This window comes from Vulpes vulpes, chromosome 9 (genome assembly GCF_048418805.1).
Source record: "Vulpes vulpes isolate BD-2025 chromosome 9, VulVul3, whole genome shotgun sequence".
In the NCBI taxonomy this organism is placed as follows: domain Eukaryota; kingdom Metazoa; phylum Chordata; class Mammalia; order Carnivora; family Canidae; genus Vulpes; species Vulpes vulpes.
The window spans coordinates 108,070,934-108,093,000 of record NC_132788.1 but is presented as its reverse complement, the minus strand read 5'-3'; the positions used below and the strand labels follow the sequence as shown (position 1 = coordinate 108,093,000).

The following is a 22,067-nucleotide window of genomic DNA, read 5'->3' as shown; positions in this document are numbered from 1 at the left end:
GTGTCAGGGTTCCTTCCTTCCTGAGGGTGGATCGTATCCCGGGTGTGGATGGACAGGACTGTGTGTATCCTTCACCTGCTAATGGACCCTCCTGGGTGTTGTGAATCATGCTGCTGTGAACACCCACGAGTGTGCAAGCACCTGCTCCAGGTCCTTCTGTGTGCACAGCCATTGGTGGGGTTGTTGCATTAGGTGGTAATTCTATGTTTGGGTTTTTTTTTTTAATTTTTTATTTATTTATGATAGTCACACACACACAGAGAGAGAGAGAGAGAGAGGCAGAGACATAGGCAGAGGGAGAAGCAGGCTCCATGCACCGGGAGCCCGACGTGGGATTCAATCCCGGGTCTCCAGGATCGCGCCCTGGGCCAAAGGCAGGTGCTAAACCACTGCGCCACCCAGGGATCCCATATGTTTGGGTTTTTGAACTGACTTCTGATCTTATACTTTTTGACACAAAGTGGGTAATTTTTATGTAGCCGAATCTGTAAGTGTTTTACACAGAGAACATTCTCTGCTGGGAGGTCAGAACCTCTGACAGATTTGTTAGTAAACTGGAACTCTTTCCACGGTCTGGTCGGAGTCAGACCACGGCTCATTCGGCTTCTCCCCTGGGGTCTCTGGTGGCCAACGGTAGCCCCTGGGTGACTGGAGGCAGGTGGCACCGGGCCTGGAGCTCTCCAAGTCCTCAGGAGCACGAAGCACTTTCCCGCAGGTCGGGCCAGACACAGGCAATCCCGAGCCGAGGGGCACAGGGGCTCAGGCCTGCCGATCCTCACATGGGGCTCCCCAAAGTTTCCTTTTTTAAAATTTTATTGAGAGAGAGAGAGCATGAGTGGGGGCACAGAGCAGAGGGAGAAGCAGATTCCCCACTGAGCAGGGAGCCCCACGCAAGACGCGACCCCAGGACCCTGGGATCATGACCTGAGCCGAAGGCAGATGCTTCACCGACTGAGGCCCCCAGGTGCCCCTCCCCGTTTTCCAACTGCAAACTGGAACGCCCACCGCCCACCGCCCACCGAAGCTGAGGGCTGCTCTGTGGGGCCGCCCCTCACCACTGGCGCCGCCCCCCCCGCCCCCCCCCACCCTCCCCGCCCCGGGCGGTGGGCACAGAGACAAGGACCAGGGAGTCTTTGTACTGGGGATTAGTTCACTCTGTATTAACAATTCCACACAATATTAAAACACTGCAAGAAAGTGGGTGTGGCACACCTGGAATTGTTTCTGTTGTCATTTTTTTTTTTTTTTAAATCAGAAATAAAAGCCACGGAACATCCAAATGGAGGTGGGATAGAACCTGCTAGAACCACAGATGGCTTCTGCGAACCGGAACCGGTCTTTGCAATGTTTGGCAATGGTTTCCACGGACAGAGAAGGAGGAGGGTGGAGTGTCCGACATATGGCTTCTTTCCCGGAGACTCCGTGGCAGGCTGGCTTTTTGTAAGTGTTCTTGACGGATGAGTGACCGTTGGTGGCCTCATCTTGGCCCGGAAACTGGCCCTGGTCACTCGCCCTCGGGGCGGGCTGACGGCCTTTCCTGCCCCCAGAGCTGAGAGGGGCCGGGCGGCGCAGAGATGGACGCGAGCTGCCTGGAGGCCCGGCGCCCGGACGGACGCGGCTGGGGACGCGGTGGGGACGCAGGGACACGGTGGGGATGCGGTGGGGACACGTGGGCCAGAGTCATAGGAAGAAGGGCAGCACCTTCTGCCGCCAGCGGTTCACATCCCCGGGGCCAGAGGTCACCCCCTAGTCACTCAATCCTTGGCCTGGGAGTCACCTGTGGGGAGGGGTGCACATTCTAGCTCCTTCCTGGAGTGGGGGAGGGACACCCAGGCAGGCTGTAGGAGCCCTGTTTTTTTGGGGGTGTGCCCTTAGTTCCCCCCCCCCCCCCCGTGATGTGGCCTAGAGACACTGGTCCCCCCAGGCCCCTTGCCACCTCCGCTAGCTCCCGAAGGCACCGCGCACACCATGTTTCATGCGGGACACTCGCGGGGAAGCACAGGCAGGAAACGCTGTCGCGTGTGCACGGCGCTCGGGGGTCTACACTACGGACACTGGGATTTACTCTAGAAGGAAGAAAGGAGGGGTCTTTTCCTCAGCTAGAAAGACACCCAAGGTGGACCTCTGCTGACGGCCACCCTCGGGGGTCGAGGCTAGGGCCCCTGGGGAGGCAGCTGGGCAGGGGTGGCCACGTGCCTCCTCACCCTCTCTGGGCCTGGTTTACCCACACTGCTTGGCCCCGGGGCTCTGACTCGAGTTCGAGTTCATTCAGGGCTGGGGCGCTGCCGGCTGAGCCCTGAGCTAGGTTTTGGGGCCACCCGGTAGGGACACTGGGTGGGGCTGGACGCGGCACAGCTGGCGGGCAGGGGGCGGATTGAAACCAGGGCCTCGCTGGGGACCCGCGACCCAGGACCAGCCCGGGATGGTGGGGACGCGAGGGAAGGCGGGCTCCGGGGATTAAGGCTTCTTTCACAGAAGTGGCCGGACAGGGCTTGCTCTGCCAACTGCCCCTCGAGTGTTGAGTCTCGGGGTGGATCCCGCCGGAGCCCCGGCCCCCCGCTGAGCGAACGGGTTTTGTTCCGTCTTGCTGCTCTACTGGGGACAGCGAGAGGCTGACTCCCCACCCAGTGAGAGTGGCCAGAGCATCGGGCCCTCGCAGCTTCCCCATCCAACGGCAGGTTTGGGGAAACTGGGCTCCCCAAAGCCCCCAGTGCTCCCGGACCAGCCGGAGAGAGCTGGGAGCCGAGGAGCAAGGCTGGGCCCCGCAGCCTGCACCCTGGGGGAGCCAGCCCGCATGGGGATGTCACCCGCTGGCACAGGGACACATCCCTCTCATCCCCAAACCTTAATGCTGGTGGGATCTGGGCCTTGGCACTTGCAGGGGCTCGGTGGGGGGAGCAGGAGCCTTGAGGTTGGCACGAGGACCCAGCTCCTGGCCTGTAAGGTGTGGGCCCTCTTGGTGCAGGGCACACGGGTGCAAGGGCGCAGGGGCAGGTGGGGGACAGGTGGGCACGGGGTCCTCCCTCTGCCTCCTGCTCCCTTAACTGTCCAGGTCAACTGTCACAGGAGCTGAGTGATCAAGGAAAAACCACGGGAGGGAAGAGCCAGGAGCTGTCTGGGTTACGCATCTCACCCCGAGGCCCTGCAGCTGCTTTCTGGAGCTTCACGCCTTTTGACCTGTCAGGCAGGGCCTCCCCGGGCTGCACTCCTGTTTGCAAAATGGCCATGGCGCCGCGCAAAAAGTGGAAAAAAACAAAACACAACACGACAACCCGGCAAAGCCAAATACGACCACAGCTTCTAACTGCCCAAATGGCCGTTTCGTGCTCAAAACAAAACAGAACACAGCTGACCGTTCCAGTGACCAGGGCAGGTTGCTGGAAATCCGCTTCCCTGTGGGGTGGGGTCCCAGGAAAGGGCGGGGGGCCGCAGCGGGGCTGTCGGGTGATGCGTGCCACAGAAACGCCACACAAGTGCCACACAGCAGGGCGACACTTGGCCACGCAGGGCACGCTCCACAGACAAAGCCTCCCTCCTGGCCTCTAAAATCCGCGGGCGCATTCTACACAATGTGTGGCTGCGGGCTCAGCCGCTGAGCTCGGGGCTCCGGGGTGTGGAACAACAATTGTTTAAACGGAGAGGGGACCTGTTTCCAAAACACGCCGCTGTGCCCTTCCCCCACTACCCACTTCTAGTCTGCTGAGCACAGAAGAAACAGTAAACGCACTGCAGCGTCGGCCTGGCACCAGTCTTTGCACAAACAGCCAATTGTGCGAGAATCCCCACCCGCCAGGGCGCACGGGGCAGTGGCCAGGTCACCCACCTCCTTCCCTTCTCCCGGCCCGGCGCCGCTCTGGACCGCAACCCAAACGGCAACCAAGTTTCAGAAAATTGTTAGCACATCACTTGGGCATTTCTGCTGTTCCTGATGGGAAGCGGCAGCGGCACCCCCAGCGTCTTCCGGCCGGGCCTGGGAGGGCGGCGCTGCTGGGCTCGAGAATCCACCTAAGGCCGGGAGACACATTTTACCCCATCCGCCGTGGGGGCTGTTCGCATTTCTTTGGGAACTGGAAGTTTTGGGACTTGAAATGTTTTGCTTGACTGTGTAGTGAATGAGGCCCTAGCTGAGAGAGACAGAGGGAGGGACACACCAGAAAACAAGGCTACAGAATAATACAGGGCTTCTTGTCCTTAAAGGGATTCTCGGAGGCGGGGACTCCGACCAGGAGGGGGTCATTCCGGGCGTGCTGCTCGCAGTAGCTCATGAGTTCCGACGAGGCTTTGGACACCTGCGTGTGGGCAGAAGGACGAGAGAGGACAGGTAAGGGCTGCTGCTACACGCACATCCGCCACAGCCAAGGCAGGAAAGACCCAACGTCCACCCACAGGTGAATGCAGACACCCAAGGCGCCCACACGCTGCCCCAGGGATGGACCCAAGCCCATGACGCTCAGGGAGGGAACCAGACACAGGAGGCCCCACCGGGTGGGCGTCCACATGTGTGACACATCCAGGACGGGCTCCTCCACAGATGGGAAGGGGGCTCGGGTGGGTCTGGGCTGGCGGGGGTGGGGTGGGGAAGGGATGGGGCTTCTTTTTGGGGTGATAGAATGTTCTGGAACAAGATAGAGGTGGTGGTTGCAAAACACGAATGTGCCATCGCTGCTGGTGATTAGTTTTTTTTTTAAATTATTTTTTATTATTTATTTATGTAGTCATACAGAGAGAGAGAGAGGCAGAGACACAGGCAGAGGGAGAAGCAGGCTCCATGCACCAGGAGCCTGACGTGGGATTCGATCCCGGGTCTCCAGGATCGCGCCCTGGGCCAAAGGCAGGCGCCAAACCGCTGCGCCACCCAGGGATCCCAGGTGATTAGTTTTATGTTAGGTGTGTTTTACCACAATTTTAAAAAGATCAAAGAAGAGACCGAGTCTCCTTTAGCAGGAATAGCCCAGATTTTGGACAAAAAGGTCAGGGAGAGACGGAGGCCTCTTTAGGATTCAGACCAAGACTCCATTCCCACCCGAGACAGGAGGGCCCAGGAAGAGCATGTCTGAACCTCAGAGGGGCAGCCAGAGCTGGCTGGGGCCCAGTGACCTGGGTGAGGGTGTTGACACCTAGGGCCACCTGCATGGGGGTCCCCAGAAGAGGAGGGGGAGATGCAGGGAGGGGCCACTCAGCCCCTCGGAAGGTCAACACAGGGACATCACAGCAGAGGGCACGGCCCAGGCCTGCACACCCCCCTCCAGGGTATGCATCCAGGTGTGTGGTAGGCACCGGCCCACTCCGCTCCCCCCAGGCTCCCAGGGGGCTGGGTGCTGGGGTGCAGGGGTCCTGGGCCTGGTTGAAGGGGACCCTGGGTCTCCTCTCCCATGGCGGGAACTGTCAGAGGAGCTCGGGCCCCCGCTCTCCCACCTGCAAGGTGACAAGAGGAGGAGCTGCGTGGGCGTGAGAGGGTAAGACAGGCAGGGGTGAGAACCTTCCTTGGGTCTGTGGTCTGGGGCCCTCCCTGTTCCCCTGAATGCCAAGGCCACCCGACTTCGTCCCCAGGGCTGCCCAGTCTGCAGGCTGGCCTCTGGGTTCATCCTGGGGACACTCCTGCCCACAGACAGTGACAATTGCTACTGTCCTGTGCCTGTTGGCCGCTCCCAGGGCCGCCGCCTTGGATGAGCCTGTGGAGCTTGGTTTCGAGAGTTGTATTTGGAAAGCAAGCCTCCAAAACGACAAAAATAGCCCCTGGACCCTGGAAATAACTGATGCTGTGGCTTGGGCATGTGGCCCCCTGCTCGCACCCCCGGCATCAACAGGAAGGCCCTGCCCAGAGGGCCGGGCCACAGCCGTGCCCGCCTCCCTGCCCCTCGCCAGGCCATGGCCCGCTGGCCTTTCAGATGTGCCGATGTTTGTGGTTCGGGTCGCCTCAGGCGGGACTGGGGTGGGGAGGGTGGGCCCCGTCCTGCTCCCCTCCTCCCGACGACGTTCAAAGGGGCGGCGGGGACTCCTCCAGAACATCAAACGGGGTGGGATGAATCACGCTCTCCGCCAGGGCTGGGGCCAAACCGGCTCGCTACAGTAAAACCACTTCAACCGAGGTTTTCAAGGCTTTCTCTTTCTTCAGCCCGAAGGAATGCTTTGAATGCTCAGAGTTCTGGAACATTGAGACACCTCATGGGAGCTGCCCCCACCGACTCGGGGGGCTGCAGGAGCCCTCCTACCCGCCCGCTGGGCTGGAGGCGCACTGCTTCCCACTCCCATGCACCGGGCTATCGGTCAGGTGTGAGTCTGTCTGGGAGCTGGGCTGCCCCCAGCAGGGACCAGGGAGTGGCAGGTGCTCAGAAAATTGACATCTGAACAACTCTGTGGGGTTGATGTTTGATTTTATGTGTCCACTTGGCCGGGACACAGTACCAAAGTATTTGGCCAAACACCAGTCTAGATATCACTGGGAAGGTCATTCTTATATGAGATTAACATTTAAATTGGTTGACTTTGAGTAGAGAGATGAGCCTCTAAATGCGGGTGGGCCACATACAGTCAGTTGAAGGCCTTACCGGGAAAGGGAGTCTGCCTCCAAGTGGCCTTGGGGATTCAATCTGCAGTGTCAACCCTGCCCTGGGTCTCCAGCCTGCCCTGCAGGTTTCTGACTTGCCAGCCCCCATGGTCGTGTGAGCCAGTTCCTTAAAAATACCCCTTGCTCTCTCTCTGCACGTCCTAGTGGCCCTGCTTCTCCGGGGAGAAGACTGGCCCCAGGGGTAGCCAGAGCGGGGCCAGGGCAGATGCAGAAACCACCTGGGTCTCTCCAGGGAGTCTCCCGGCCGCATGAGAACTGGGGGAACCACCTGTTGGAGGTGCCTCAACATCCTTTATTGAGTGGACACGGGGGTGATGAGGCCCCGACTAGACCGCTGGCCCCTGCAGAACCGACGGCCCAACCGAGTACTAATGTACTTTGTTTTTGGGTCTCTGGTCCCTGATGGGTTAAGTGTCTGTGAGCGGGAACTGCTTGTCCTTTTTCTTTTTTTAGCATAAAAAGCAAACACACTTATTTCAAAAAATCCAAACAACGCAGAAGTGAAGAAAGCAGCCGGCAAAGAGCCCTGGGTCCTCCCTTCTCTGGACCACGTCTCTAGCTTCTGTCTGCATCTGCTGCAACAGGGCGCCAGGCTGAGCCTGGCAGACCAGCGGGCGGGAAACAAGAAAGCCTTCTCTGGGGCCCTTGAGGGAAGGACTCCAAGAGCTGGGGGTGGGCTTGGCCCTGCCTCTGGTCCCACTGCAGTGACAAGGCACTGTGGCATGTCGGGTGGTCACAACAGCTCAGGACACAGTTTTTTGTATCAGCTGGGTCTTTCCATTGAGAAAAGGGAGGCCCAGAGAGGTTAGGGAGTAGCCCAGGGTCGCACAGCAAGGGGCACGGCTGGCACGCAGCCCCTGCTCTTGAGCCGGACCTCGGTGCATGGGGTCTCTTCCCTCCTCCACCCACGTCCGACCAGCTCACCTTGATGCGCTCGATGCCAGCTTCGATGCGGAGCTGCTCCACCAGCTTCCGGGCCTGGGCTATGTTGTTAGTGGCTGACATTGTCTGCCATCAGCTCTGGGCCCCTGTTGTTCAGAGAGCTGCGGGCGGAAGCAGAGGACATGAGCTGGCTCGTGAAGCCCTAGGCCTGGACCTGAGCAGCAGTGGCCATGTCCCTGGTTGAGGTGGGGGTGGTGGGAGGCTCAGTCGAGCTGTCTCCCAAAGTCCCTGTCCTGTGCTGGTTGGGGGTAAGTGCTCCCTGGATGTGACCACCAAGCATTTCAGGACAGTAATCGACACGTGGATGACTCAGAACGGACTCATGGGGACACAGTTGCTGACCCCTGCCCTGTTCCATGGCCCCCCAGTGCCACTGACACTGAGCAGGGTCACTCTCTGGGGGTGTCACCCTTCGATGCCAGGATGTCCCAGTTGTGATGGCCACAGACGTGCCCAGATACGGCTAAGTTCCCTGGGGCAGAGTCGTCCGGGTGAGACTCTGGCTGTGGACAAAGGCAGGTCACCTGGGAAGCACCTGTGTGCTGTGCGTCCTGCGTCTGGCATCCCTTCCTTCATCAGTGAGCTCATGTGCCCAGCAAACTGTCCCGGAGAACAGCCCCCCACGTGCCAGGCACTTCTCTGAGAACCAAGCTGAGGGGGAAGCCCGTGGCTCCTGCCTGTGTGGGTGGCTGGTTCTGACTTCCCACCCCAGGCCCAGCCGTCCCTGGGACGCAGCCAAGCAGCATGACCCGGGCTCCCACAGGAGGCTGCCTGGGGCAGGGCAGGAGCACGAAGCGCTGGCTCCTGCCTCTGGCATGGGAGAGGCTTCTAGGGGTGGGAAGGGGGTCACCAGTGAGCAAAGGGAGCCCACTTGGTTTTGCAGGTTTTCCAGAGCTTTCTGACTTGCTGACGTGGCTGGGACAAATGACCACAGACTAAGGGGCTGAAAGCAGCAGAAATTTGTTCTCCCACATTCTGGAGCTTAGCTGAGATCCAGGTGGGGGCAGGGCTGGGCTCCCCCTTAGAGGGTCCAGGGAGGGTCCTTCTTGCCTCTTCCAGTGGCTGCTTTGGCCACGGTCCTTGGCGTCCCTTGGCTGTGGCCACAACACTCAGTCTCTACCTGTCCTCACATGGCCTTCTCATAAGGACACGTTCATCCAGTACCATCTCTTCTTGATTAATTGCATTTACAAAGACCCTATTTCCAGTTAAGGTCCCTGTTCCGAGGTTCTGTGGACATGAATTTGGACGCTCCTTGAGTGTAGATGGTGTGCTCAGAGCAACCACACAGCACAGGCAAACGATTCTGGATAAGCCTTCTTCCTGAACCCCAAGGAGCCCTCCGCCAATTCTCCCAGGACCCTCGCTCTGTGGAGGGGAGTGCTTGCTGCTTTTATCGACCAGAGAACACCCGGTGGCCTGTTTGCTCCCCTGCACCTTCAGGAAATGGGTGTCACGCCTAGCAGTTCACGCAGGGCAGGTCCAAGTGCCTCCCCACCTGCTCGCTCACTGAGAAGACCCATCCTTTATTGCTCCAATGATTCTGGCTTTGCTATGGTTTGGGTTGACCTATTTTCTTTCCCAAATATTTTTATTAATTTATTTTAAAATTAAATTTAGGGGATCCCTGGGTGGCGCAGTGGTTTGGCGCCTGCCTTTGGCCCAGGGCACGATCCTGGAGACCCGGGATCGAATCCCACGTAAGGCTCCCGGTGCATGGAGCCTGCTTCTCCCTCTGCCTATGTCTCTGGCTCTCTCTCTCTCTCTCTCTCTGTATGACTATCATAAATAAAATAAATAAACTAATTAATTAAATTAAATTAAATTTAAACTGCTGAGATGCCTGGAGATGCACATGCAGTTATAGGAAATAACAGAGCCCGTGTGCCCTTTGCCCGGTTTTCCCCATGAAAACGTCTTACAAAACTGCAGTCAGCATCACGGCTGGGAGGACCGTGGCGCCTCCATCCACAGGATCCCTCCTGCCCCAACCCACCCCCAGGCCCCGGCGACCACTGATATGTTTTCCTTTTCCAAACTTCGGTCATTTGGGGAATGGTGTATAAGTGGAACCGAATGGCCATAACCTTTATGGGTTGGCATTCTCCCCGCGGGGCCCGATCCTCTGGCAACACATCCAGGCTGCTATGTTCATCGCTAGCTCTCTGCCGAGCAGTGTTCCCCACCTGGACCAGCCGCAGTGCAGTAGTTCTACCTTTTGGCTCTCACGGATTCAGCTGCCATAAATCGTGCGCAGATTTGTGTGCAAACACAAGGCTTTATTTCTTTGAGATAAACGCTGAGGGATGTAACTGCATGTTCAAGTTTTAGAGAAAATGCGAAGCTGTTTTCCAGAACGGCTGCACCATTTTACAATGCACACCAGCAGTGTATGAGGGGTCTTAATTTATTTTCATAAATCAGCTGTGCACATTTTCCCCCTGTTCCTTAAGGTGATGAAAATTCTACTTTCCCTGAGGTCTTCATTTAGTGAGGTCTAGCATAAGGGTTCTAACATGGGCGATCCTGCCCCTCTGAGGATGCTGAGCTCCACGACCAGGGGTGCTCCCAGCACCGAGGGGTGGGGGCCAGGGATGCTGCTCAGTCCCCACGATGCTCAGGGCCCCCCCAGAGGATGACCCACCCTGATGTCTACAGCGTCCAGGCTGAGGAAACTCCCAGGAGGACCTGCACGGGCGTCAGGGCCTGAGGTCAGGAGTCTGGGAAGACAGTCGGTAACAAGCAGCACTCTGTGCTCTGTCATGGTGCAGCGTGCACAGTCTGCCTCGTGGCCACCAGAGCCAGGGAGCTGCAGAGTAAAGGCAGGTTTCAGGTTTTCTCCCTGCCTCCCTCCCTTCCTTTCAGTTTCAATTATTTATTTAAATAATCTCTACACCCAGTGTGGGGCTCGAACTCACAACCCTGAGATCAAGAGTTGCATGCTCTTCTGACTGACCCAGTCGGGCGCCCCAGGTTTCAGATTTTCAAAAACATATTCTATTTAGCAATAAAAAAACAAAACCAAACACATGCTGCTGATACCCACAGCACCTCGAGTGGATCTCCAGCCAGTTATGTTGAGTGAAAAAAGCCAATCCCCAGAGGTTACGTCATGTGTGCTTCCATTTATAGAACACCTTTGAGATGATGGAACTGTTGGGATGGAGCATAGATTTGTGATTGTGGGGGGTGGGAGTGTAGGTGTTGGCAGGAGGGGGCTCCTCGTGGCGCTGGACACGTGGACTGCCCTGAAGGTGGCCGTGGGTTCTTGCCCCTGCACATGTGATAACCTTGCACAGAATTTCATACAAACACACAAGTAGAACTGTGGCAATGGGATAAGGTAGGTGGATGGTATCAGTGTCGATGTTCTGGTTGTGATATTGGCCATATTTCCACAAATGCTACCCCTGGGGAAACAGCGAGTGATACACGAACTTTCTCTGATTTGTTGTAACTGCATATGAATCAAAAGTGACCTCCATAAGTCTCAATTAGGAAAAAAAAAAAAACCCTTCCACACTGCCTGGCTCCCTGTCCCTTCCGGCAGACATCCAGCCCCTTTTTGGGTCAGAAAAGGCCTGAGTGTGTCTGTTCTGGGAGCACAGAGCCCACGTGTGGGTTTCCAGAGGGCTCTGATTCAGCAGAGAGCTTCAAAGCAGCCACAAAACATCCAACTCAGGGAAAACTGCCCTTGGTTGGGCTTACAAATACCTAAATTACTCAGCGCTAAATATAGATGTGTACGGAGAACAAACGGGCTGGCCCCATGGTGTGTTTTCCTTGGAAGGCCGGGGAGTCCTGTTCAGCATCCACACTCAGAAGTGCCCACCCAGGCCCTAGGACCCCCACACCCGTGTGGCCACCCCAAACTGTGGCCTCCCTCTGAAGCATGAAGCCCCTAAGTGTGGGTGGCTTCTTGTTCTAGGCACAGTGTCCTGAGAGGCACCCTCTGCACTGGGTTATAACCGTGGCCCCAGAGGACGGCCAGGGATGGCTGCACTGGGGGGTGCACATGCATATAAGTGTATGTGTGTGCATGTGCATTGCACGTGCATACATGTGCATATGCGTGTGCGTGTATGTGTGAGCATGTACATGTGCGTGCTGAGACGCTGGGACCAGACACTGGTTGCATCACCGCAGTGCATGCAGCAGACTCAAGCCTCATCCTGGCTGGTGTCATAGCCAGTCACTGACTCATGGCCCAGCCGTGGCCCCCAGGATTAGGCCAACTCCAGCAGAAGAGGCAGTGGCGCTGAGTCAGCCCAGGGAACATTCCTCACCAGTTTCTGCTCCGCAAGAAGCACGTGATGGCGCCGGGCGCTCGACCTGGCCGGACCTGCCTGGGCCCAGCAGAGCCTCACCAGCCCCGGGAGCCCAGGACAGCCTTGGCAAGCTGGGGGGCAGGAGGGAGGGGGCGGGGAGGTGGGTCACAGTCCTGACTCCCGGGTCTGCCCCTGCCGAGGGGCCTGTGGGGCATGGCTTGGGGTGAGGTTCACCAGGCGCTGCCTGGCCTCTGTGTCAAGGGCCAGGAAGCCACCATGCCACACATAAAGGGGCTCCTGCACAAGACTCACGTGGGAATGTGTGAAAGGCAAGGACCACTGAGCTCCCCAGCCCTGGGGTACACTGTGAAGCTCTGGTGATCATAAAGGGAGGGCAGTCACCCCCAGATGGAACAGGTCTGACATGACACACGCGGCTCCAGGGCACACAGGGTCAAACCAACCACGGGGAGGGGCAGATTTCTTCCATGGTGGGCCGCGAACACAGCAACGTGGGGAAACAGTTAGAATGGGGTCTCTCCCACCTGGCCCTGCCAACCTGGGGCCGGGTCATTCTCCATGGGGTGTCCTGGGTGTGTGTGTGGCTGAGCAGCACCCCTGGCCCCCACCCCCCATGCCAGGAGCACCCCAGTGTGACAACCACAGATGACCCCCCGACACCACGCAGTGTCTCTGGAGGGGCAGGATCATCCTCAGGTAAGACCCCCCAGGACACTGTGCTCTGTGACAATCTGACCCCTGAGGTTCCAGGATGCTGCACACACTTAGTGACATACCATGAGTGGGGGTGACTCACAGATGCTGGGGTTGCCTGATTTGTACCCTCTGACCCCTGGGGGTTTACTCTGGTGTCCAGCGTGAGCAGGGGTCAGACTCAATTTTTTTCCCCAAATAATTAATGCAGGGTTTTTCCAGCCTGAGCACTGCTGACATTGGAGCTGGGTCGTTCTCTGGGGGGCGTCCTGGATGCCATGGGGGCTGAGCAGCACCCCCCCCATGCCAGGAGCAGCCCACAAATATCCCCAGACATCGCCCAGTGTCCCCAGGAGGCACAGCTGCCCCTACTTGAGAACCGCTGGATTAGATCAGACCTTTACTTCACACCCAAAGAGATTCCATCTAAAGAGCCATAGAATAAGGAAGAAAATATACACAAGTTGGTAAAACGGCACAGGATACTTTCAATCATGGAGAAGTTACGTTCTAGCAACTGAAGCAACAGAATGAATGGAGAAGATTAGCAGCTCTGATCTTAGTAAATATATAGAATTTCACGACAAACGCCAACTAACGTGGAAACCAAGACCACCGACCCAGGAAAGGCCAGGGCAACACATAAGCTGACAGGCCATCCCGTTAACATGCTAATAACACTTCGGCCGGGATGTGACACAGGGACTCACTGATGCAATTCTTCTAAGAAGTAACTTCACTGGTAAAAAAATAACAAAACGGCCTCGTGAGCCACGGAGGGCAGCAGGCGGAAAGCACCGCGAGCTGCCCCTTTATTTCCTCGCGACGCCAGGAAGGCCGGAGGAAGAGCACCACCTGACACGCTCATTCCAGACTCCCTGGTCTGGTCACCCCGTCTCAGCCTCATAAACCGGACATCAAGGACTCCAAGGAGGTCCCCTCAAATCTCCCACTCGAGCATTCATCACAAGGAGGGGGAGAATGTCAGAAGAAATACAAAAACGGTATACAGAGAGGTGTTTACAACTGTGTTATTTATAATAGTGAAAGCTCAGAACGAAACCACAACGTCCTGCTCTGCGACGGGGGAACGGCAAATTCATGGGATGTTTCCCAGGCGGAACGTTACGTGGCCATTATAAACAGTACAGAAAAAGGCGGAGCACCGAGGAGGTGCAAACGTTCAGTTATCTACCATCGTGGCAAAATATATGTGGATAAAGGCAGACAGGGAACCTCAAAGTGACGATTTTAAGTCAGCTCTACACCCAACGTGGGGCTCGAACTCATGACCCTGCGATCAAGAGTCATACGCTCCACCCACTGAGCCAGCCCGGCGCCCCGCAAAGAGACAATTTTGTTAGTGATTGTTTTCATGACTTCCTTCAGTGAAATGCTTCCTGTTAAGGTATAATTTGCATACAGTAAACTCTGTCCTTTTGGGCACACAGTCGGGGTTTTACAAACACATCCCGTCATGCCGCTGATACTGCCGTCTAGATGCAGGCTCTGTCATCCTAGGAAACTCCCCGTGTTGTTGCCTCCGTAGCCAGGCCCTGGCAGCCCCTGATCTGCCCTCTCCTCGTCTAGTTTTGCCTCTTCCGGGAAGTCTGCCAACGGAGTCACAGTGTGCGGAGTCTGGCTCTGTCGCCTCCCAACGATGCCCTTGTGGTTTGCAGTGTTGCGGGGCCCACCAGCATTTGGCTCCTTTTCCGTGCTGTGTAGTATTCCGCTGGGGGCTGTGGTGGGGTTTGGTGGCCCACTCACCAACTCGGCGATCCCAGTGCTGCTGGTCATTGTGAAGAAAGCTGCAGGGAATGTCCACACGCAGGGTTTGTGGGAGCCCACATTCCCACTCCTCCTGGGTGAACTCCGGGTGTGGGATCCCTACTTGCTTGGCAGGTGCGTGTTTAACTTTATAAGTTAAATATTTTCCAAACAGTTTCCAAAGTCACTGCACTGGTTTGTACTTTGAAATAATCACAGACAGGGAGTTGCAAAAATAGTACAGGGAGTCCTGTGTGCCCTTCTTGGGTGACATCCTGTACAACTGTAGGGTAACAACAAGCCGAGACACTGAGGCTGGCCAACGCCGTGCTCAGGGGTCACAAGGTCTCTCATAACTCATTCGTGAGCTGGATGGAATTTTTTCCCTACCTGTCCCTCCAGGAAGGCCTGGCCACCATCCCTGACCCAATGCCATGCCCCTTCCTCCCAAACTCTTCATGGAACTGGGCTGCCTGCCTGCAGGCCTGCCCCACGTGGCCGTAAGCCCCACAGGGCCAACGAGGTTTGGCATAAATGTTTGTTGAGTGGATGGATGGGCAGACGAAGGTGAAAAAGTGTCACCAGATCGGTGGCAGCATTGGCAGAGAAGTCTGGGCTCAGCCTGCAAAGCTACAAGGTTGGCTGAATGCTTGTGTTGATCACATCCTAAATGTGCTTGGTCAATAGTGGGGAGTCCAGGGTCTCTTCCCACTCTGCGCCATGGACAGTGGGGCCAGATTATTCTCTGTGATCATTCTCCCATAGCACCCGCTCCGTGCCTGGAGCATCCCTGTCGTGACAACCACAGATGTCTTCAGACACTGCCCCAGGTCCCTGGAGCAGAATTTAAGTCCTTCATCGAAGTCCTTTATCAGAAGAAACTGCAGTCAAGAGAGGCTCATTTGGACAAAATGTAAAGTTCTTTTGGAACTGAAATGGTACTGAATGAAAACAGAAGCTTGTTTCAAAAGGGGTTTAATTTTCTTAGCATCCACCGACTCCCTGTGACTAGAAGTCACACGGGGGAGCTGCCCCTTTGAACTTAACCAACCATACTTTTGAAGTGGGTGAGGCTTCAGGTGTTGGAGAGGAGAGAAGTGGGTGCTGAGTGGAAGGTGGCAGACCTAAATTCTGCATGGATCCCAAAGCTGTGTGACTTTGGGAAAATTGCCTCCCCTCTCTGAGCTCCAGTGAACTCTGCCATCCTCAGAGCGACACTCCCTCCATGGGTCGGGCCTGGCAAACCTCTAGGTCCTCAAGTTCCAGTGCCAAGGAACGAGGTGCCCAGAGGCTGGCAGCCACGGACGAGGCCCTCATTGAGGCACCTGTGACAAGTGCTAACTATAAACACAGCTGCCAGAGAAATGGAACCAAGACAGGGTGCCCTGCACATCCTGTGCCCAGCAAAGGTGGACGAGCAGGTTTCCTGGAAGCTATTGAGAAATCCTGCTCCGCGTGGAGCTGCTGCTGGAAGTGGCCACTCCCCTCAGCTGCCCAGGGGCCGGGTGGGACAGGTGTCCCAAAGCCCATCTGGCTCCAGGGAAAGCTGGGCAGTGTGAAGTTGATCAGATTAAAAATAGGACTGGATGACGACAGTGAAAGAGCCAGAAATTGAGAACCCCAAAACAATCCATTTTCTGTTGTCTGACTTAATGCTTGCATGTCTGCGTCCCTTCTGGGCCATGCAGCAGAGGCGAGGCTGGATCCTTTCAAGCTCTGCTATGAGCCCCCAGTCCATGATGCAGGCCATGCCCTGGCTACGTCTGAGCCGTTCTGAGTGTGATCAGAGGTGCTCTGGCCTCTGGGGACCCTCAGCCACAGAGCCCACTTGCCAAGACCCCAGAGCTTTCAGGTCTCAGAAGTGGGGTGATTCCCAGTCACCTCGTTCCAAGGGACAAAGGTGGCCACCAGGTCCTGAAGGTGCAACAGGCAGTACATGTCTGGAAGTGGGTTCACGTCCCGGTTCCTCCCTGCCCTGGGTCTTAGCTTCCTCCACTGGAAAATCAGAGGGCTGTTCTAAAAGCTGAGAAGGGATCCTAGTTTGTCACCTGGTGGTTCTAAGATCCTGATGATCCATGTTAATTGCCTCTGCCTAAGGCACTTGGGTTTTTGTTTTTGTTTTTAAAGATTTTATGTATTCATTTATGAGAGACACACACAGAGAGAGAGAGAGAGAGAGGTAGAGACACAGGCAAAGGGAGAAGCAGGCTCCATGCCGGGAGCCCAACGTGGGACTCCATCCTGGGACTCCAGGACCACACCCTGGGCCGAAGGTGGGTGCTAAACCACTGAGCCACCCAGGGATCCTGGCACTTGGGTTTTGAATACAAACCTCCATCTGCAGGGTCTGGCTTACACCACAGTGGGCCAGGCCAATGTGGACAGGCTCTCCTGCTGAGGGCAACCAGAAAATCTGGCACATCTGCTTGAGGGCGCTGGAGGGTTATTAGTGAATAATTTGTAGCTAGGATCTGGGGGAAGACGGAAGCCCAGGAGTCTGGCATTTGGGGTAACTTTTTTCCAGGACGGAAGGTTTGCTAAGAGGCCAAGTGACGCTTCCATCAGCCTTGCAATGCTGGCAGTACAGAGACTGAGTTCCAGGGCCCTCCAAAGGGAGGGAGCTGGGCAAACTCCTCCTTGGTAGAAACTGAACAAAGCACTACAGTCTGAGCATAGGAAAAACTCAGGTGTGGGAACAACACAGCCAGATACCGTGTGTGTTTTTCTTGGGCATCTGAATGAATGGCATTTTTGGACTCGACTGTATTTTAGATGGAATTTAATTTTACTGTCACTTCTACTTTAGGTGACATTACCTGAGAAAATGCTTCCCAAATAATCATGCAAAATCATGTGGTCCTAGCATTTATTACACACACAACAGGATATGGGTAAACAGGAAGCAGGAGGGCCCTTAAAGCAACTGCAGCTGAGTGCCGAATAAACTCAGTCCTCAGTACTGGACAGAAGTGACCCTAGGTTGCTGGCAGCCCCAAATGCCGGGCACGAGTAAACAGACACCATCTCTGGTGGAAAACAACATTAGCTTAGGATTCAAATGATTTCCACAAACAAGGCTGCAAGCACAATGTCTAGCACACAGCTAGCAATAACCAGGCATACAAGGAGATAAGATGCCACAAACGAAAACTAGCAGGAATAACGTTCCTGACACTGGAGTTAACCGACACTTTAAAATAATTGTGTTGATTACATTCAAGGAGATAAACAGGTGAGATTGGCATTTTAGCAGCACTGAACACTACGGAAGAAATAAACAGTGGACATGTGCATGATGCCAATATCTGAAACTTAAGGACTCAATGGATGGAACAGTATTATTAAGACAACTAAGGGGAACACTGGTGAGCTGGTGGACAGGTCAGGGGAAAACATCAAGAATGAAGCAGAGATGCAGAGGGGAAGGAAAGATGGAAGAGAAGGTAAAAAACATAGAGAGAGAGCAGTAAGGCCTCGCACACATGTGACCAGGGCTCTGGAAGGAGAAGAGGGAGGAGGATGGAACAGTGATAACAACAGATGATTTCCCCAAACTCAGGATTAAACAAAACACTACTTTCAGCCACAGGTTCAAGAGGCCCTAAAACCTCAGGCAGGATAAACACCTTCAACAACGACAGAGAAATAGCCAGTAAACTCATGAAAAGGTGCTCCCTGATTAGTCGTCAGGGAGATACGAATGAAAACCATACGGGAGGCTGCTTCATCAGCTCAATGGGGGCAAAAATGAAAAAGACTGGCAACTGTATATATTGGGGATGGCATGGAAATGCTAAATAAATAAATAAATAAATAAATAAATAAATAAATAAAGTCTTTCATGAGACACACAGAGGGAGAGGCAGAAACACAGGGGGAAGGAGAAGCAGGCTGCCCGTAGGGAGCCTGATGCAGGACTCGATCCCAGGACCCTGGGATCATGACCTGGAGCTGAAAGCAAATGCTCAACCACTGAGCCACTCAGGTGCCCCATGTCACACGTTTCTGATGGGAGTGTAAAACAGTACAACTGCTCTGGAAAATGGGTTGGCAGTTTCTTAAGAGGCTAAACACATACCTAACCTATGACCCAGCAATTGTGCTCCTAGGGACCTACTCAAGATAAACAAAAACATACTTCTACAAAAGGACTTGTACGAGATGTTCATACGTCTTTATTTATAACAGCAAAAACTGGAAATGACCCAAATGCCCGCCAACAGGAGAATGAATAAACAAACTGTGCTAATTCATGCCATGAATATGACAGCACAATGACAAAAAAAAAAAAAAAAAAAAAAGAGCCTGCAGAGGAGAGGAGTCACACGTATGAATCTCAAAAATATTTTGTCAAGCAAAAGAAGCCAGACACCAGAAACAATCTATGTCCTGATGGAGACATCAACTTGTTGGTGTTCACAGGTGTATGTTTATCAAAATTTGCCAAGCTGTATATTTAAATCTGTTCATTTTACTGACTCTGAATCACACCTTAATAAAATCAGTTAATTACAAAGCAAGCAAGCAAACATAAGCTGCTGGAGGGAAAGGGACCAACAATTAGGCAGACTCGGTGAAAACCAGATCTGGTGAAAAGAAACTTCAAGATTTAAGGTGAAATACAGACGTTTCGAGACTAATAGGAACAGACTGCCTCTGCAGCAGACTCGCCTTGTTGAGGTAGAATAAAAGGATATTAGGGAAACATGAGCCCAGATGGGAGGGAGGAAATGCATGAAGGAGTGAAGGAACCGGGACAGAACCTGACAATATAACTTGAGGGCTCTCATGGAAAACTCAACAGGGAGCGGAAGCCTCTCGAAAAGCCTTGGCGCACCACAGGAATCACGAGCCGCCAGCTCCATATTCACCTCCAACCAGTTTTTCAACAGCTGATCTGTGTGCCGGCCTTAAACATTTTAGAATGTTCTTTTACATTATGCTATTTTGGTCATTGTGTTCCAGGACTGCAGGCCTGGGTGCTGCTTCAGGCAGCTGCTAGTGACTTTTTCTCTGGATTGTGTGACTTCACACACAGGAGAAACGAAGTCAGCATCTGAAAACTCCATGTGCACCTGCATCTGGCCCGGGCCAGAGGGAGAGACCCAAGGCTGGCTGAGCCCAGGGGCTTCTTGGCCCCCCAGGCCCTCCCCATGCTGCCCGCAGCCTAAGGCAGACCCCTGTGCCACCCCAGCAGGGGCACCAGCTCCAGTCTGCCCCCAGCCATCCCTCCTTCCGATAGCTAGAGCCTGACCCTCCCCTAGCAGAAACCACAAGGGGCCCCTGCTCCCTCATAGAATCAAGTGCACGGTCCAAGCTTGGCACTCACTGTCCTCTGCCAGCAGTTCTTCCACCAGCATGTCTCCTGCAACTGTGGCCCGAATGTGTCTCCCCAGATTCATGTAGAAATCCTAACCCCAAGGTGATGGTATCAGAGGTGGGGCCCTCCTGAATGGGAGCAATGCCTTTAGAGGGGGCTAGAGAGACCTGAGTTCTCTTTTTCTACCATCTGACCCCACTCTCTGAGTGTGAGTGCTCCCCAGGTAATGCAATGGGCCATTCCGGGTCTCCCTGTACAAATTCCCACGATGTGTGGGGACCTGCACTTGCCCAGGGGATCAGTACTCCTGTCTGCCTGCCTCTCCTGAGGGCTGTCAGGTCCTTGGGGATGGGGTCGATGTCTTTCTCCAAAATATCTTTTGTCCTGGCCCCCTGAATCACCCTTCTAGGAGAAATCTCACCACATGACTTCTCTGCTTAAAACCATCCCCAAGCGAAATTTTAGAGAAACAGGACATGTCACCCACGTGGACTCATGTGCCACGGGGCCTCCTATGTCTGGTTCCCTCCCTGAGTATCATGGGCTCAGGGTGTGTCCCCCGGGCAGCACGTGGGGGTGCCTTGCTCCTGTTCAGGGCCAAGTGATATTCCATCATGTGTGCAGAATAACATTTTTAAGCAAACAGTTTTTACAACAAAAGGAAGAAAAAGGAAAGACCTCATCTTGCTGCTGTTGAAGCCAAAGCCAATGCTGTTTTCCTAATCAGAGCTAAAACCAATCAATAGCTTGCCAGACCTCAAGTGCAAAATGTAAGATTCATGTTTTTGGCGGGTGAACAGAAACACAGAGCGCTAGTCGGCGTGGGGTGCTGTGATGGCATGCAGACCCAGTCCTGGGCATGCCTTGCTCTCTGAGCCCCGGCTTTCTCATCTGTAAAATGTGGAGGTGGAGAAGAGTTTGATTTATTATATAGATTACGTAAAGATGGGTGCACCTGGGGTTGCAGTCTGTTGAGTGACTCTCAGTTTCAGCTCAGGTCATGATTTCAGGGCCATGAGATTGCCCCATGCGCTCTGTGCTCGGTGAGGAGTCTGCTTGGGATTCTCTCTCTCTCCCTCTGCCCCCCCCTAATATAAATAAATCAATCTTTTTAAAAATTTCATTTATTTATTCATGAGAGACACAGGCAGAGGGAGAAGCAGGCTCCCTGCAGGGAGCCCGATGTGGGATTTGATCCCAGGACCCCGGGGTCATGACCTGAGCCAAAGGCAGATGCCCCACCACTGAGCCACCCAAGTGCTCCTAAATAAATAAATCTTAAAAAAAAAAAAAAAAAAAAACCAAAATAGATGGTGCAGCAGCTCCGTCCTATGTAAGCCATGCACACGGGAAGCTCAGTCGGATACCTTCACGTACACCTGTGAAACCATTGCCTTCCTAGGATCATGGACGCATCTCTCACCTCTGGAGGCGCTGCGTTTCCCAGCTTCTCTTGCTGCTCAGAGGCCAGGCGCTTTCTATTTGTTCTGACCTCACCTTGTGGGTGGGGCGTCAGGGGCCTGGAGACAGGCAGAGGTATGTTCAAAGTCACCCACCAGCAACTTGCAGAAACCGCAATAAAGAGTACTAACAGTCTCTATCATCCGTGAGGGCCCTGATACCGGGCACCAGAATTAGTGTCCCCACTTTTTACACATTTGGAAGCTAAGGCTCACAGATATTTGTACGTTAATAACCTTCCTGACATCACGTGGCTGGTAGAGATTGGAAGGGTTCGAATGTAATTCCCAAACCAGGACTCATCGGGAGAAGAGACCCAGGGGCAGCCTGGCCCCGTCCCACCACACTGCTCTGTCCCCCTCCATGCCTGTCCCCCCGGCACCCAGAGGCAAGCTTCAAGGTCAGGGCTGGCCTGGGCTTTGTATCCTCCACGGCCCCCTGTACTCGGCAGAGGGCTTAGAGGGTAGGACCTACAGCACTCCTGGTCTGAGGGTCGGTGGTCCCAGGGTTCTAACACCCACAGCAGTCCCAGGAGCCTCAGGACCGCTTCTTCCTTGGGCAAGGACTGGCCACTGTCCGTGCTGCAGAGCACTGCAGATGTTGGGGGACCTGGGGTGCTGGGCCCCGGGCAGCCCTGCCGGCTGCCAGGTTCCGAGAGAACCCTGAGTGAGATTTAATGATCAAATGTCTTAGCTTTGTGCTTCCTGCGGAGTGGTGGTGTGTAGGCGAATCCGGGACTCTGAGTCCTGGGAATATTTTCCCAAGGACGAGAGCACACTTCCCTGCCAGCTTCCGACAGGGCTGCCTGTGTAAGCCTGAGAAACCTGTGCGTTCCTCGGAAGGCGTGTCGCTCTGGCACCCCGTGGGGGACCCTGGAGAAGGCTTCCCAGGATCGTATTTCTCCTCCTCGGCCCTCCTGACACAGGCTGGCTGTGCTGCAGCTTTCGTCTCTGAGTCAGACGGAGTAACGGGCACCAGAGGCTGCAGCTTAGGCCCAGACGTCATAGCAGGCACTGAGAGGTCATTC

The 22,067-nt window shown here is 54.9% G+C and overlaps 1 protein-coding gene across 2 annotated transcripts in view; it reads right to left on the bottom strand.

Annotated features, from left to right (window-relative positions):
- Nucleotides 1-1,132: 1,132 nt before the first annotated feature.
- The window catches only part of GNG7 (G protein subunit gamma 7), a 125,217-nt gene continuing 104,282 nt past the window's right edge, over nt 1,133-22,067 (bottom strand). For both annotated transcript variants that reach the window (XM_072721896.1, XM_072721897.1), the window contains exons 3-4: nt 7,493-7,611; nt 1,133-4,289 (exon numbers count right to left, since the gene is read on the bottom strand). In XM_072721896.1, coding sequence (XP_072577997.1) covers nt 4,164-4,289; nt 7,493-7,573 — 207 coding nt within the window. In that variant the 5' untranslated portion in view covers nt 7,574-7,611 and the 3' untranslated portion in view covers nt 1,133-4,163. The remainder of the gene's footprint in view (nt 4,290-7,492; nt 7,612-22,067) is intronic.